General features: G+C 45.8%; 1 protein-coding gene across 1 annotated transcript in view; it reads left to right on the top strand.

Moving 5' to 3' along the window:
• CPPED1 (calcineurin like phosphoesterase domain containing 1) overlaps window positions 1–16,708 on the top strand; it is a 71,835-nt gene that overhangs the window by 40,198 nt on the left and 14,929 nt on the right. The window contains exon 3 of the mRNA XM_080981847.1: window positions 3,795–4,217. Within this exon, the coding sequence (XP_080837973.1) occupies window positions 3,795–4,217 (423 nt within the window). The remainder of the gene's footprint in view (window positions 1–3,794; window positions 4,218–16,708) is intronic.

Genomic DNA, 16,708 nt, shown 5'->3' with positions numbered 1-16,708 from the left:
CTTAGGCCCACATCTCCATAGGCTTCGGACAGGGCAACGCCCCCCCGGAATCCTTTACCGGACTACCCTTGGTGTGGGGGAAGGCGATGGCGCTTCCTCCCCCCCCTCATCTACATAACAATATCCTTACCAATGCCTAACCGCCACTTGAGCAAGAGCTCGCCGCCAATACCCTCAGCCCTGCAACCAATCCCTAATCCCCAAAGATGTGTCGTGCAACCAAATATCGTTTCCAGCATCTGAAAGATGCACGCCATCATTTCAGTAGAGGGCAAATTTCCGCACTTAGCATGTGCTCAGATAGATACTTATTCTTAATGGGAAGCCAGCCACCTGAGCCAATAACTTCCACCAGTCACTGGACCTTAGGGTCCCAGTTCAAACAAACAAATAAACAGCGTAGCTCCCGTAAGTCTCAGCACCCCTCGTGTAGTATTTGACCAAGGAGACCTGGTTTTGAATTCCCACTCAGCCATATGAAGCACAGCTGGGTGAACTTGGGCAAGCAGTTATCTCCCTGTCTGATCCACCTTATAGGGTGCTGTGAGGATAAAACACAGGGAGCCATGAACCTTGCCTTGAGCTCCTTGCAGGAAAGGGAGGGTATAACTGAAATATATGTTGTTTTTATTCATAGTCCGCCTCGCATCTAGAGAACGTTGAGTGGCATGCATGGTTTGCACATGTGGCATTTAACTGTGAGGTAGGGCAGGCTGAAAGATTGTGACTGGCCTGAGGTCACCCAGTGAGCATTGCAGCTGATGCAGAGAATTGAACTTCAGTCTCCTTAGTCTGACCCTCTCCAGCAGCTACATCAGGGAGTAGGGACCTAAGGCCCTCCAGATGTTGAACTCCAGCTCCTGTCAGCCACAGCCAGCATGCCTAGTGGTCAGGGTTGATATAAGCTGCACTCCCAAGTTTCTGGAGAGGGCTAAGGGCTCCCCACCCCTACGGTGCACCATGCTAGCTCCTTGACAGCCTTGCTTCTCTGTTAGAATGATCTGTGGGAAACAAGTCTGCAGTGGTTTCTTTCCCCCAGAGATGAGAGGGTACTTGTCCATTCAGGACCAGTTCCACTTTGCTAAAACTCTAGCTAATACCTACCTGCCCCCACAGAGACTAGCAGAGCTGCAAGAGGGATCTGTCAACTGATGCATTATAAATGGCTCCTCTTTCTGTACTAGCGTCCTCTGCAGCAGGCACGGCCAAGGTCAGTTAAACACTGGATTTATTAGCAAATGGATTAGCACTTTGAGAGAATAGTCTGCCAATGTCGCCTCTGCTGACCACAGCAAGCTGGGGTGAAGGCAGCCTGGCTCCTCTCCTTGCGTGGAAGCAGGATCTTCAGCGGGAGACGGGGATTTTGTTTTTTAAAAGGCCCTCTGTCTTTCTGGCCACTTTATAAAGAAGGAGAGGAGAGTTTTCTGCCCCAAAGGCTGATTTGTTAAAGCAAATGGAGAACTGCTCAATCTGCCCTCAGCCAGCTCCTCTTCTCCCCACCTTCCACATTATAACAAGTCCGGGGACTGGCACTGCCTATGAGTACCTTAGTCTCCTGATAGAACTCAGCAAGGAGGAGGAGGGACTTAGAGGTGACTGGTTCTGCCTGTCATTGGCTCTGGCTCTTAATTGGCTCCCTGCCTTCTCCCCCACCAGTCCCAGTGGGCACCGGCCAGCACTCCCCAAGGGGTTTGCCGTCTAAGAAGAGATGATCTGTAGACAGCAGAGGAAGGGAAATGGAAATGAAGGCAGGGTTTAAAATTATTAGTTGTGTTATTACTTGGCGCAGTGGTTACAGTGCTGGATTAGGACCTGGGAGACCAGGGTTCAAATCCCCATGAGCCACAAAGCTCCCTGAGTGACTTAGGGGCAGTCACTGTCTCTCAACTTAACCTACCTTTAGGGTTAAAATGGAGAGGGAGATGAGTGCTTACACCACCTTGCGCTGTTTGGAGAAAAAAGGTGGGATGCAGATGTAGTTTATGGAATTGTAGAGTTGGAAGGGACCCTGAGGATCATATAGTCCAAACCTCTGTAATGCAGGCATGTGAATAATAATTATTATTATTATTATTATTATTTATTAATACCCCACCGTCCATCTGGCTGGGTTTCCCAAGCTACTCTGGGCAGCTTCCAACACAATATTGAAATACAGTAGTCCATCAAACATTAAAAGCTTCCCTAAACAGGGCTGCCTTCAGATGTCTTCTAAAAGTCTGGTAGTCGTTTTTCTCTTTGACATCTAATGGGAGGGCATTCCACAGGGCGGGTGCCACTACCAAGAAGGCCCTCTACCTGGTTCCCTGTAACTTAGCTTCTCGCAGTGAGGGAACCGCCAGAAGGCCTCAGCGCTGGACCTCAGTGTCTGGGCAGAACAATGGGGGTGGAGATGCTCCTTCAGCACCACGCTCTAACCGACTAAGCTATATGCAATAATAGATATCATCATCATCATTATCATCATTGTTACTTTTTTAATTTGTTAGTTGCTTTTCTTACAAAGTAACTCAAAGCAACTTACATTAGAGCCTATTGAAAGTAACAATAAAAGCCTCAAAGTACAGCAATACAATTGAAGGGCTTAAAGCTAAACAAATGGAAGGCTAAAAACACAGATAACAAAAAAGGGGGGGGCAGGACTACAGGTCCTCCCCACTAAAAGAGGTCACAGTGCCAGCCTTCAAATTAAGGGTTAAAAGCCCAGGAAATAAGAAAAATCTGCCTGGCGCTTAAAGCGAAGAACAAGGGTTGCATTGAACCGAGTTCTACTCAGTTAATGGACCTGAGTCGTGTTATTTAATTTCAGTGGGTCTGCTCTGAGTATGACTAACATGTGGTTTACGCATACTTAGGCTTAGTTAGAGCAGCATCCCTAGCAGATTGTTCTCAGAAGATCTGAGAAAGTTTGCAGCCAGCATTGCAAGCCAACAGGCACCGTAAGGTATCCTTGTCCATGCCAGCTATTCCTTCCCTGTGGTCTCCCACCACTTCCTTACCGAAGGAGATGGCCCTGCATTATCCTTCAATCTGTGACTGCAGAAATATGTATGACGTCCCCTTCAGATGTGGCTGAACTCCACCTTCCACCATCCCTATCCATTGGTCATGCTGGCTGGGGTTGATGGGCCTTGGAGTCCAACATATAGAGAGGGTCACAGGCTCCACACATCCTGATATACTGCAAAACAATACACCTCTCCAGATTAGACTCTCTTCTAAGAGAGAGAGGGAATACTGAGTTTTCTCATTCTATAAAGCCTGTGATTTAGTGTTGTGTGCTTTTCCTCCAACACACCTGCAAGGAGGAACTCGGAGGCTTTCGTTTTTGTTTTCAACTAACTGTGGTTTGTTGTTATGTCCGAACCAGGTTAGTCTTCAAATGCTTTTGAGATGCAAGCTAGCTTTGAATTGTGATTTTTGATCCTGTCTTATGACCCGCATGTGGGTCCCAGCCCATGAACTGAAGACCGACAGGTTTTCGTGCAAATGCCATTACATATTTATGGAACCTTTCCTGAGTTACTCCTGCCAAGCCTGGGCATGTCAAATAAAATAATCTCTTTTTTTGAAAATGGCAGATCAAATGCTCCGGTGGTTTGCTCAGCTTTTCACGGTTTGTTGCAGTGTACCTTTCCAGATTATTGTATTTTTTAATTGGTATTTTTTAGGGGGTTGGGCTTTTGATAATCAAGTTCTTTGCATAATGAGAGTGGCAGATGTCAGAAGGTTAGGAGGGAGCCAGAACTGGTAGAAATCCTGCAGAAATAATGTCTAATCCTTTTGGTTTGTAGGGACACCTTGGCGGGAGGCACAAATACAGGACTTGAAAAGCACCCTGAAGGGTGTCAGCAGCGACATCCCCCTAGTCTTTGTCAGTGGCAACCACGACCTTGGGAACACGCCAACTCCTGAAACAATTGAAGATTATTGCCAAAAGTGGGGTGACGATTACTTCAGCTTCTGGGTCGGAGGGGTCTTCTTCCTTGTGCTGAACTCTCAGTTGTACTTTGATGCTTCCAAGTGCTTGGAATTAAAGCAGGCCCAGGATGAGTGGCTCCAGCAGCAGCTTGCAATGGCCGAAGCGAGAAAGTGCCGCCACGCTGTCGTCTTCCAGCACATCCCTCTGTTTCTGAGAGAACCCGATGAAGACCACGACTACTTCAACCTGGAGAAGTCCATTCGGCACGAGCTCTTGGAGAAGTTCCGCAAAGCAGGTACGGGGTTCCTTCGTAGATCAGAGAGAGGCCTGGTCCGCGGCGAGGCAGTCGGTCAGACCAGTTCTGGGCTTAGAGGACCACTTCAGTCTGCAGGGGGAAGATGGGGGTGGGCCAATATGCAGCTGCAGCTGATGGGGTGGCAGCGCTTACCTCCCATCAACAGCATCGCTGCAGTTTACCAGGAGGTGTGAGGTTGCTGTGGTGCAAACACACCAGCAGAACCAATCTGGTTGCAGCAGAACCCTTCTTGTAAGCTGCAGTGATACCAATGACAGAAGCTCAGATAAACATCAGTACTCTGCCCCAGCACTCTGCCCTACTTTGTTAGAAAAGCTGCTAACATGCTTGTTGTTGCTGTTGTTGCTGCTGCTGCTGCAGCTGCTATTATTTACCGTATTTTTTGCTCTATAAGATGCACTTTCCCCCTCCTAAAAAGTAAGGGAAAATGTGTGTGTGTCTTATGGAGCGAATGCAGGCTTCGTGGGCTATCCCAGAAGCCAGAACAGTGAGAGGGAGTGCTGTGCTGTTCTAGCTTTTGGCTTAGCCGCGTGAAGCCTCCGCAGGGGAGCCTTCATCCCACTGCCCTGCGGAGGCTTCATGCAGCTATCCCTGGCTTTTGCGGGAGGTGGGGGAAGGGACAGAGCGCGCGGCTCTGTCCCTTCCCCCACCTCCCAGAAAAGCCCCCAAGAGCCACGCTCCCTTTAAAGAGCGCGCGGCTCTTGCAGGAGGTCGGGGGAAAGCCAGGAGGCTTGCTTTCGCTGAAGCCAGGAGAGCAAGCGGGATCAGTACGCACCGATCCCGCTTGCTCTCCTGGCTTCAGAGATAGCACCACAAAGCCTCCTGAGCAAAGAGGGAGGAGCGCTCCCTCTTCGCTCAGGAGGCTTCTTATTTCTTGTTTTCCTCCCCTAAAAACTAGGTGCGTCTTATGGTCAGGTGCGTCTTATAGAGCGAAAAATACGGTGAACCCCTATCTCCATTTCCATTCCCCTTCCTCTGCCATCTCCCATGCACCTATTCTTAGTTTGATCATAACCCCCTTGGGCAGTGGATATTGGTGCGGCAAAAGGCAAGGAGCCCATTACTGGGTGGAGCCAGAGCCAATGACGCTGCCTGGTGGGGTCACTGGGGCGGGGCTTATGTGTGCACCCACGTAACACCCCCTCCACACAGAATGCGGACATGCATTCTTCTGAACACCTGAAAAGGGCTTCACTTGGTCTGCATACGACCCCATCTGCATGCATGTAATACATTTGTAAACAGGACTGCTTGGTACAGAACAAATAGCTAGCTGAATAGGATATCTCTTTCCAGTTCAGTTAAGTATTCTTATTAATTAAGCCAAACAGAGAGAGGGCTGCTAGGCAGCTCACCGTACAATAGCGTAACTAAGTTTGCTATGAAATAATCCCTGATTCAGAAACTGTGAGCTCTGCATAGCTCAGTTTCCTTAGTAACAGAGCTGTTCTGTTTCCTTAAAAAAAACAACTTGAAGAACCTTCTTTGCAGGATGTTGTCAGTCAAGTATAATACACTCTTTCTTTCTTTCTTTCTTTCTTTCTTTCTTTCTTTCTTTCTTTCTTTCTTTCTTTCTCTCTCTCTCTCTCTCTCTCTTTCTCTCTTTCTCCTCCACCACCCTCTCATCTCATACTTTGCCCACAAATAATCAATTTGAACACATCTTTCATTATGATAGTCAGATGATAAATAAAGAAATCAGCCTGTTCTTGCATGTTTTGTATTAATCATCATCACGTTTGGCTTTTGCAGTCTAAGAAGGTTAACCTTCTAATCACTTAATATTAATTCCAATTTTTCATATCCAAACTGGAGAAAATTAGACTGGTTATTTTATTTTTAAAAATGAAATATTCTTCTTTCCCCTTCTATTTGCTTTTTTCTGTCTTCTCCCCTGCAGTACAAGGGCATTTGGAATTATTGGGGGGGGGGGTGGCGTGGAACACAACCCTCTGCTACAACAGTAATTTTAGTAAAGGTTGGCAAGGCATCTTGTATTTAGACAAGCAGCTATTTTTTAGTCAACGCTGAATTTCTGCAACTCCATTAAAGCCCATATAATGACAAAGCAAAATTATGCCTTTTTTAAACCAATAAGTAATTTAAAATATTGCAGCTAAGTAGTCCCATTCAACATATTTCCAACAAAGATGTTGTTAGGACTAGATCTTCAGAGCAAAACTCTTACTTTGTTCTTCACGAACACAAAATAAAAACCTATCTTAATTTTGGAAAAGCTCGTTGCTTGTAGCAAGTGCTGAATTCAAAAGTCCTTGAGTCCTCCGAGAGATCAAGAGAGCCAGGGTTCTGTAGTACTTGAAGTGTCAAACTAAGACCTGGGAGGCCAGAATTCAAATAACACCATGAAGTCCACTGGGTGATCTTGGGCCACCTCTCACCCTAACCTACCTCCACAGAGTTCTTTGGGGGATTAAAAGGGGGGGGGGGAGAACTGTGTATGCCGCCTTGAGCTCCTTTCAAGGTGGGGGGAGGTGATATATAAATGCAATAAAGAAATAAAGTCTTGTTTCTGCAAGTTCTTGCTGTATAGAATGCCTTTAGAAGACAAACAGTCATTTCCAGGTAAGCTGATCTGTTCAGATGCTTCCTCTACACACACACACACACACACACACACACACACAGAGACACACAATAAACAGTTATTCCCAGCTGGAGGCAGCATAATTTTGTTTTGCTTGGCTCAAGATCCTTACTCCTGTCCATGATGAAAAATGTTCAACCCCTCATTATTACATTTCTAGGATGACAAACACCTGCTTGCTTTATATGTTCCAACTCTTCTCTGTTCACCAGGAACAGTCACTATTTTCTGTTTCTTGTCCCTGTATTTTGCCTTTTCGAGAGAAACAGGATTCCGGTTCCTAAAAGATGATTACTCTCTCGTCATTTCCTCAGAGCAGGGTCTCACGCTGTCTTGTGGTTCCTCTACAAAAGCACTGCCCACATTAATGTCACTGCGGAAATGAGAGGATTGTTTTAGGGAATGGCTAGGTTCTTTGGTGCCCCACCTCAGACTCCTACACAGAGCGAGGGTGTTCGACATCTTGGCCTCCCATGCCCCTTCCAATATTGTGGGCAGGATTCTCAGTCCTTGAGTAATTTTCCCTGGCTGGAGTATGTTTTTGAACTCTGATTGTTGTTGTTGTTGTTTAGTCGTTTAGTCGTGTCCGACTCTTCGTGACCCCCTGGACCAGAGCATGCCAGGCACTCCTGTCTTCCACTGCCTCCTCCAGTTTGGTCAAACTCATGCTGGTAGCTTCGAGAACACTGTCCAACCATCTCATCCTCTGCTGTCCCCTTCTCCTTGCGCCCTCCATCCTTCCCAACATCAGGGTCTTTTCCAGGGAGTCTTCTCTTCTCATGAGGTGGCCAAAGTATTGGAGCCTCAGCTTCAGGATCTATCCTTCCAGTGAGCACTCAGGGCTGATTTCCTTCAGAATGGATTGGTTTGATCTTCTTGCAGTCCATGGGACTCTCAAGAGTCTCCTCCAGCACCATAATTCAAAAGCATCAATTCTTCGGCGATCAGCCTTCTTTATGGTCCAGCTCTCACTTCCATACATCACTACTGGGAAAACCATAGCTTTTACTATACGGACCTTTGTGAACTCTGATTACATTTCCTTAAATGGAGGACATTGAGGTGAGTTTGTGTAGAAACTACTGTACAACGGCCCTCCACAACTTTGGAACTCCCTGCCTATTGATATCAGACAGGCAACTTTATTGCTTTTTTTTCCCGGAGCCTGCTAAAAACGTTTTTGTTTAGGCAAGCCTAATCAGATATCTAGAAAGTTGATGTGTTTTTAGTTTATTGCTGCTTTTAATTTTTTGAACGTGTTGGGGTTTTTTTGTTTTTTTTTACTAATAATGTCATTGCTTTATTCTTTTTTGCAATCAAGCAGTATATAGATTTTATGAAATAAAATGGTTCCTCACCACTGTTTGATCCAGTGTGTGGGGAAAGAAGCCATTTTTCATTTGTGCCTTCCTCTGCTTCATTATTAGCCTTTATTATAAGTCTGTTTTAGAGTATTATTTGTTGGTTGGTTGGTCAAATGTATGATCCCACCCTTCCATCCAAAGGAGCCCAGGGTAGCAAATGCGCAAGCGATAAAATATCTAAACCTCTTAGAAAAACAGTTCCGATACAGGTGCAAACTGGGAATGATCCCTATTTTGAAAGACTGGTTGAAAGAGGTAGGTGTACAGCAGGCGTCCAAAAAGACAACAGAGGTGGGCACCAGTCTAATATGCAGCAGCAGGGAGTTCCAAAGGGTAGGTGCCACCATGCTAGAGACCCAAATTTCTCGATAGTGCAGATCAGACCTTCTGATAGATGGTACCTGCAAGAGGCCCTCCCACCAAGCGCATTGACCAATTGGATATATTGGGTAGGACCCAAGCCAATAGGAGAGCCAATTTATAGCTGAGCAAATCAATAATCCAGTGTTGCTTCTTTCCATTGCATTGTCATTCCTTTCCTGAAGTACAGTGCTACCTTGGTTTAAGAACAGCTTAGATTATGAACAACTTGAATTAAGAACGCTGCAAACCCAGAAGTAGGTGTTTTGGTTTGTGAACTTTGCCTTGGAAGCAGAACATGTTCTGCTTCCTCTTGAGTGTGTTCCATTTGTAAATTGAGTCCCCCGCTGCTATGGGAAAGCACACCTTGGTTTAAGAACGCTTTGGTTTAAGAACAGACAAAGATTAAGTTCGTAAACCAAGGTACCACTGTACTACATAACTCAGAAGACGATACCTCTTCCTTTCTAATCCAGAAACCATTGTGTATTACATCAGCCTTTTTATTCTTTCATTCGCATTTGGAAACTTACTTTTCCATTCCCCCCCCCCCCTTAAGATTTGTTTGGTGTTACTCTGTTTTAGCAGTTCCATGTGAGCAACATGTGCGCTTGTTTGTTTTGATTTGATTTCGGTATTCCGTTCATTGTAAGCCATCGAGCTAAAACTCAAGCCCCAGAAGCTGCATCTGGTGTTAAGCACTGAATTCAATTTCTCACTTCAGAAGTGTCCTTAACAGTTGGGCTAATTAAAGATAAAATGGTGTCCTTATCATAAATATTTATGAATTGAAAATCTGGCACTTTTTTAATTTCACCAAGTTAAGCCATGACGATAAGCTTGCGTTACCAAATGAAAATGTCAACTTCATTGTAGTTTTACGAGCAGGGTGGATGAAATCTGTTGAAGAAGCCAGTCCCCTTTGTTGTTTTGACTCAGGTGCTTTTTAGAGCAGAACCAGGCCATGTGTTTAAATCATATCTAACACATAAAGCTCACGACTTCCATCAAAGAATCCTGAGAACTGTAGTTTGTTAAGAGTGCTGGGAACTGTAGCTCTAGGTGGGGGAACTATGGTTCCCAGGATTCTCGGGGGGGTGTTGTGTGCTTTAAATGTGCATTGGATGTGGATCTGCCAACATGGAAACCCTAAGATCAGGGGCTGAGAACCTCTTTTTTGTGTCAAGGGCCACTTTAGCTCATGGACAGTCTGTTAAGGGCCACATGCTAGCATGGGGTGGATGATGGAGAGATCCAGAGACTAGGTGTTGGATCCAGCTCTGGTCAAGCCGCGTTCTGCTTGTGCAACAGGACTTACCCTTCCTTTCCTCTCCCTGTGGACCCCCCAAATCAGGCAGAAGTGCCAAAGTATCGCCCAAACCCCCAAAACAGATTTTAAGGGGCCAAGAGAGGAAGGAAGTATGTTGTCCAATGGCAGCATGGGATACAGCCCCAAATTTTTAATGTTTAATGCTGTATTGTGTTTTTAATATTCAGTTGGGAGCCACCCATAGTGGCTGGGGAAACCCAGCCAGATGGGCATGGTATAAATAATATATTATTACTATTATTATTATTATTATTATTATTATTATTATTATTATTTGTTGTTGTTGTTTGAAGTAATTAAACTGTGGTTTAGGTTGTTGCCTGAATTGAGCTTTTGCCTTTGAAATGCATCTACAGTGGGCAGAATTTATAGCTTTAGCCTTCAAGTAAGCGATCTCACTTAGTACCCTTGAATGCTACAGAGAGAGAGAGAGATCAGTCTCTTATCTCATAGCAGATGTAGTTCTGCACTGCAAAAGCCACATGGGCTGTATGGCCAGTGGTTTCAGATTATGCCCCCAGGTTGTCCTTGAGGCCCTGTTTAGTTGCAAAACAATGCTTTTAATCATCATAGCAACCAGGCAAAATGCATCCTTTTATCCGGGAAACATGAATCTCTACAAGGAAAACTTCAGTGAAACCCTTGGTGGTTTTGAAATGGATAGCTTTAATTTCCACCATATAAATCGAACCACCATAGTCATCCTGGTGTGGTAAACAACTGGTGTCAGGGGCGGTGTGATTGTTATTTGCCATCAATAGGCCCGTGGCCCTTTCCTCTATGAGGGAAGGGTGCAACAGTTAGGTCTTTTCACTTTAGTAATAGAGGCACGGCAGAGGCGTCTAAGATTATGCATGCTGAAGAGGAAGATATAGAGACATTTTTCTCCCCTCTGTCGTAGTAACTAGAACTCGGGGCCGCCCAGTGAAGCGGAATGTGAAAAATTCAGGCCAAGGCGGAAGAAAACAGTTCTCCATTCAGTACATAGTTCATCTTTCAAACTCGCTCCCACACGAGGCAGTGATAGCCCTGAACATGGATGCATTGAAAACGGATTTGACAAAGTTGTGCATGATAAGACTATGAAAGGCTATGTTTCCCTCCATTGTTGCAGCATGCCTCTGAATATGTGGGAACCACGCGTAGAGAGAGCGGTGTTGCGCTCAGGTGATGCTAGCGGGCTTGCCGTGCCTCTTGGCTGCTTAGAGGGAGGGGTGAATCGTAGAAACTAGCCTACTGTGAAAGGTAAACTTTTACCTACGGTGAAAGGTAAAAATTACATTTGTTGCTTCACCTGCTTTGGCCTGTGACCCTGCCTGCCACTGGCATGTGGCCCCCAGAAGGTTTCCCAGATGGAAATGTGGCCCTTGGTCTGGGAAGAAAATGGTCCTCATCCTCATCCTCCCCCCTGCAAGCTTCTGATGACTGCCACATCAAAATGGATGGGGTATGGATGGATGCATCTAGACAAAGGCACGATGTTGGTCTCTGAGCATGTGGCGGCTCTTCTGCCAGAACACTGCCCTTGCTTCTCTCTCCCCCCTCCCCATCAAGTCTGCAGGAACCACCTTGGCGCTGTGCTCGTTTTCCCCTCACGCAGCTACCTTTTTACATCTGCCGCTCGTTGCCTCAGCGCAGGCTTAGCGGATTGCTGGTTTGGGCCCTGCAGGGAGGGAGGCAAAGTGTTCTCACTTCTCACTGGCAACGAGAGAGAAATCAATTTCGTTCCACAGAAGGTAGAATATGGAGGGCCAGATCTGCGCAGCGCCATCGGTTGCCCCACTGCTCTGAAATAGCAGCAGAGAATCACAGCAGGCTGTTGCTGTGGACTTTCCTGGATAAACCCTGGAAAAAAGGGGGGGTTTTCCTGCCTGCCAGTGGAATGTTCTGAGCTGGTGCGATATTTATCTATGTGAGATTCTGCCCCCCATCAGAGTTGTTTTGTTCCTGAATTTCCATTCCATTTAGAAAGGTAAGCATCAATAGATTCTGTAGGCACAACCAAGCCAGTTCATTTATTATTGTTGTTATTTCAAAGTATATCCCACCCTCCCTCCCAAAGGAGCCCAGGGCAACAAACACATCAGTAATAAAGCAGGCTTTTATTTTAAGTCGTCTCCCCCACCCCTCACTCTCTTTATTAATCTTTCTCAAAAATACAGATTAAAAATAAATCATACAAAACAGATGCAAAGGGTAAATTATTAACACAACAGGCTTAAGGTATCTCAATAACTACATATAAAACGTTTCGCTTTATGGGACTAGCAAAGATCTACATTGGCTCCTAGTACACAATTCAAAGTGTCGGTGCTGACCTTTAGAGCCCTAAACAGCCTTGGTCCTGTATACCTGAAGGAGCGTCTCCATCCCCATCGTTCAGCCCAGACACTGAGATCCAGCGCCGAGGGCCTTCTAGCGGTTCCCTCACTGCGGGAAGTGAAGCTACAAAGAACCAGGCAGAGGGCCTTCTCAGTAATGACGCCCATCCTGTAGAATTCCCTCCCGTCGGATGTCAAGGAAGTAAACAACTTGACCTTCTGTAGACATCTGAAGGCAGCCCTGTATTGGGAAGTTTTTAATGTTTAGACATTTTAGTGTGTTTGATGTTTTATTTTGTTGGGAGCCACCCAGAGTGGCTGGGGCAACCCAGGCAGATGGGTGGCATAGTTGAATGAATGAATGAATGAATGAATGAATGAATGAATGACATTACTGAATCCAATCTTATGTATGCTGTACATCCTCCCCACTACACACACACACATACTGAAGAGAGCAGGTGGATTCAGTCCTGTAGGGTTTCTTCCCCTTCCCTAGCAGACCACAGGTTTGAAATCTCTCATCACCTGGTGAGCAGGGGATTCAGTCCTGCAGGGTGCTGCTTATAAGAGCCTTCCCTGCAGGGACTGTGCTTGTGGAGAAGCATCATGCAGGGTCCTCCAGCCTTCGTATCCCCTGACAACCTGGGTAACTGGGCAGCCTGGTCTATGGTGATCTGGGTCTGTCTCAGCCCAAGTGCAGGTGCCCCCAATTCAAAACTGGCCTGATTCAAATTGAGATCCGGGCTTCCCCTAAATCTGGTGCACAGCACTAGTCCCAAGCTCCTTAAGAAGGAGGGAAAGCTACATATAACAGAAATTATAATCGGATACAGTTTCCTGTGCATTTTTGCCATTAGAACCTTGGTTACTATGCTGAAAAGCGTTGATCTAACTTGGATCCAAGCTTTGAACCAATTCCCATTTTAATTGCTGCCCTGCCAAAGCACAGATCTCTGCTGCATCTAAGCCAGGGGGGGGGGGGGAGCTTGAAACAAGAACCCGAGAGATTTCAATCTGTTCGTCTGAAGATAACCTCAAAAGGGAATGGAGGCTATGAGGAACCAGGTCATCCAGGACTGCTATATCTGCCTGTCTTGATAGAGGATCTCGTTTTTCAAACTCCAAGTCCCCATCTTCAATTACTTCTTTAATCAGCCTTTCAAGATAGCGCTTGCCAATGTATTTTGCATGCTGGTTTTAAGCCATTGGGCTCCTTTTCCTGTCACAACCATTTAGGTTTCCTCTGAGAATTTGCTTTTGCTTAATGACGCCTTTATTAATTTATGCTAAAGAAAAGAGTCATTGATGTTTGATTCGTAATTCGATCTATAGTTGGAGGGGTTTTTTTTTTATTAATTAAGGCAGAAATAAGATATCTACCAAGAGTGGGAGGAGAGACTAGCATAAAAGGAACACTGTGAGATGGGGCAGCAGCTCTGGGTGGTTGATTTTTTTTCCCCAAAACCCTTTGGAGTTGGGCTTCAGAGGATTGTGTCATGACCCCCATAGCCAGCAGTCACTGAGACCACTTTTCCCTATGATGAACTACTGTGAGTAAGAATAATAACAAAGAATAATGAACGACTAAGTCAATGAAATTTATATGCCACTTAATTGCCAAGGTGACTTATAAACAGTTTACGAGCATAAAACCAATTACAAAACACACACACACAAATATGATTAAAATACACCACAGAATTCCATTTAAACATTAAAATAAACACCCCGCGATTAAAATGTGTAATAAACCAGGCCCGTTAAAACAGCACAACACCCCCTCCTTTGGTAATCCTCACAGAACTCTAGCCCAATGGTTGCCATTAATTTGATTTTGAATTGCTTTTAAAATGAATTGATTTTAGAATGCTGTGTTACTTTTATTGTTGTTAGCCGCTCTGAGCCCGGCTTCAGCTCAGAGAGGAGGGCGGGATATAAATTTTTTAAAAAATTATTATTATTTATTAACAACTAAAACGGTTAAGGACGTACGGGGAGCTTTGCTGGATCAGGCCAATGGTCCATCTACTCTGCCATTTTGTTCTCACAGTGACCAACCAGATGCCTATGGGAAGCCCATGAGCCGGGCCTGAACGCAAGTGGCCTCGCCCTTCCTATGGTCCCCATCAACTAATTAAGAGGTCAAGGGCACATTCCAGCAAGGCAAAAACATTTTGGGTGCAAAGCAGGGCCCATAAAGGAGGTGGGCTCAGAGGAGGGTGGGTGTGGTGTGGGAAGACACCCAAGGGCCAGATAGTGCAGGCGGGGGGGGGGACACTATTTGACCTCTGGACCTGAGGTTACCCTCCTTAGAGATCTGCATCTCCTCCAGCAGAATCTCCCTTCCCTAACCCCAGCTTTGGGAAACAGTTCACGACGATAACACTGAAACAATTTAAATGGCCTTCACGTTCTTAAAAGCAATGAGGCCTTTCTGAAATTATTTATCCTGGGCCCAATCATGTTTACTCAGGAACAATCCCTGCTAATTTCAGGGGCGCTTAAATCTAAGGGCTTATCGTTTCCAGCATGTGCATTTGATAAATGCGTTTGAAATGAACCGTTGGCATGGTGCGCTTTAATAAATAAATAAATGAGGCATTTTTTGAGCCAAGAGAGTCTTGCTTTGACTTTCTGATGCCACATAGCTATTCACTCCGCGAGATTCTCTCTAACCTCCCTCAATGTATCTGTCAGAACTGCCAACAGATCTAAAGCAACTTTTGCATATTAAGTAGAGCCCTCGATAATTCACTAGCGGGTTTGATTCTGCAGCGACACATCCGTATCGATACTTGGAGATGCATTCCTTTCCTTTTCTCACCATGTAAGGATACACTTCTTCTGTTGCCTATTGAATGGAGGTGTCACAATGTAGAGCCGTTGATAAGGCAGGGGTGGACGACCGGTGCCACTCCTGGCGTTCCTGAATTGCTACTCCTCTCATCCCTGACCATTGGTCTTGCTGGCTAGGGCTGATAGGAGTTGGAGCCCAGCAGTAACTGGAGGGCCATAGATTGCCCAGCCTTATTATGAGGGGTTTTTTCCTCCTTCCAGTGAGACCAAATGTTGGAAGATTCAGGAGAGACAGAAGAAAGTACCTCTTAATGCAAAAACTATGGACAATAAGAGGGATGTGGGTGGCGCTGCGGGTTGAGAGGGAGGGTGGCGCTGTGGGTTAAACCACAGAGCCTAGGACTTGCTGATCAGAAGGTCGGCGGTTCGATTGCCCGTGACGGGGTGAGCTCCTGTTGCTCGGTCCCTGCTCCTCCCAACCTAGCAGTTCAAAAGCACGTCAGAGTGCAAGTAGATAAATAGGTACCGCTCCAGCGGGAAGGTAAACGGCGTTTCCGTGCGCTGCTCTGGTTTGCCAGAAGTGGCTTAGTCATGCTGGCCACCTGACCCAGAAGCTGTACGCCGGCTCCCTCGGCCAATAATGCGAGATGAGCGCCACAACCCCAGAGTCGGCCACGACTGGACCTAATGGTCAGGGGTCCCTTTACCTATAAGATGTGATGGCCATCAGCTGGTATGGCTTTAAAGGGGGTTTAGATGACTCTGTGGACCATACTGCCAATGTCTGCTAGCCATACCAGCCTGCTTCTCCCTCTACAGCTGGAAACAAGTGTGCTTCTGAATACCAGTTGCCGAAAATCCTGAACGGGGTGTCTGTGGGCTTCCCACAGACATCTGGTTGTGAGAACAGGATGCTGGACTAGACGGGCCTTTGGCCTGATCCTACAGGGCTCTTCATAACGCTATTGCCTTCTCACATATTTTATATCCAGATTTAATGTCTCATAGATTTAATGTCATGAGAGGAGGCAAGGGTCCTCCTCTCGTGACCCTAGGACTTGTGTGGGGGTGGGTGTTACCTTGAAACTATTAGTAGTGGGGCTAATGGTCACACAAAAAGTCATAATTCACATGCTATTTACATCCTACGGGATCACCTCTCCTGGTATGTCCCATGAAGGACCTTACGATATTCAAACAAAAACATCTTGGAGGTCCCGGGCCACAGGGAGGTTAGGCTGGCCTCAACCAGAGCCAGGGCTTTTTCGGCCATGGTCCCCATATGGTAGAATGCTCTGTCACAAGAGACTAGGGCCCTACAGGACTTGACATCTTTCTGCAGGGCCTGCAAGACAGAGCTGTTCCACCAGGCCTTTGGCCAAGGCACAGTCTGACCCCCTCCTTTGGTCATCCTCGTAGGACCCTAACCCAATGGTTGCCATTAATTTGATAATGAATTCATTTTAGAATGTATTTCAATTAATAGATTGTGATTTTATGTAAACTGTGTTACTTTTACTGTTGTTAGCCATTCTGAGCCCGGCTTCGGCTAGGGAGGGTGGGATATAAATAAATAAAAAATATTATTATTATTATTATTATTATTATTATTATTATTATTATTATCCCAGCTTCAGAATTGTGACTGTACTCTAGATAAGAGTTTTCCCAAACTGGCCACTGGTCCTGCT

The sequence above is a fragment of the Podarcis pityusensis genome (genome assembly GCF_964106645.2).
Source record: "Podarcis pityusensis genome assembly, chromosome: 14".
NCBI lineage: Eukaryota > Metazoa > Chordata > Lepidosauria > Squamata > Lacertidae > Podarcis > Podarcis pityusensis.
This window is presented reverse-complemented; position numbering and strand designations above follow the sequence as displayed.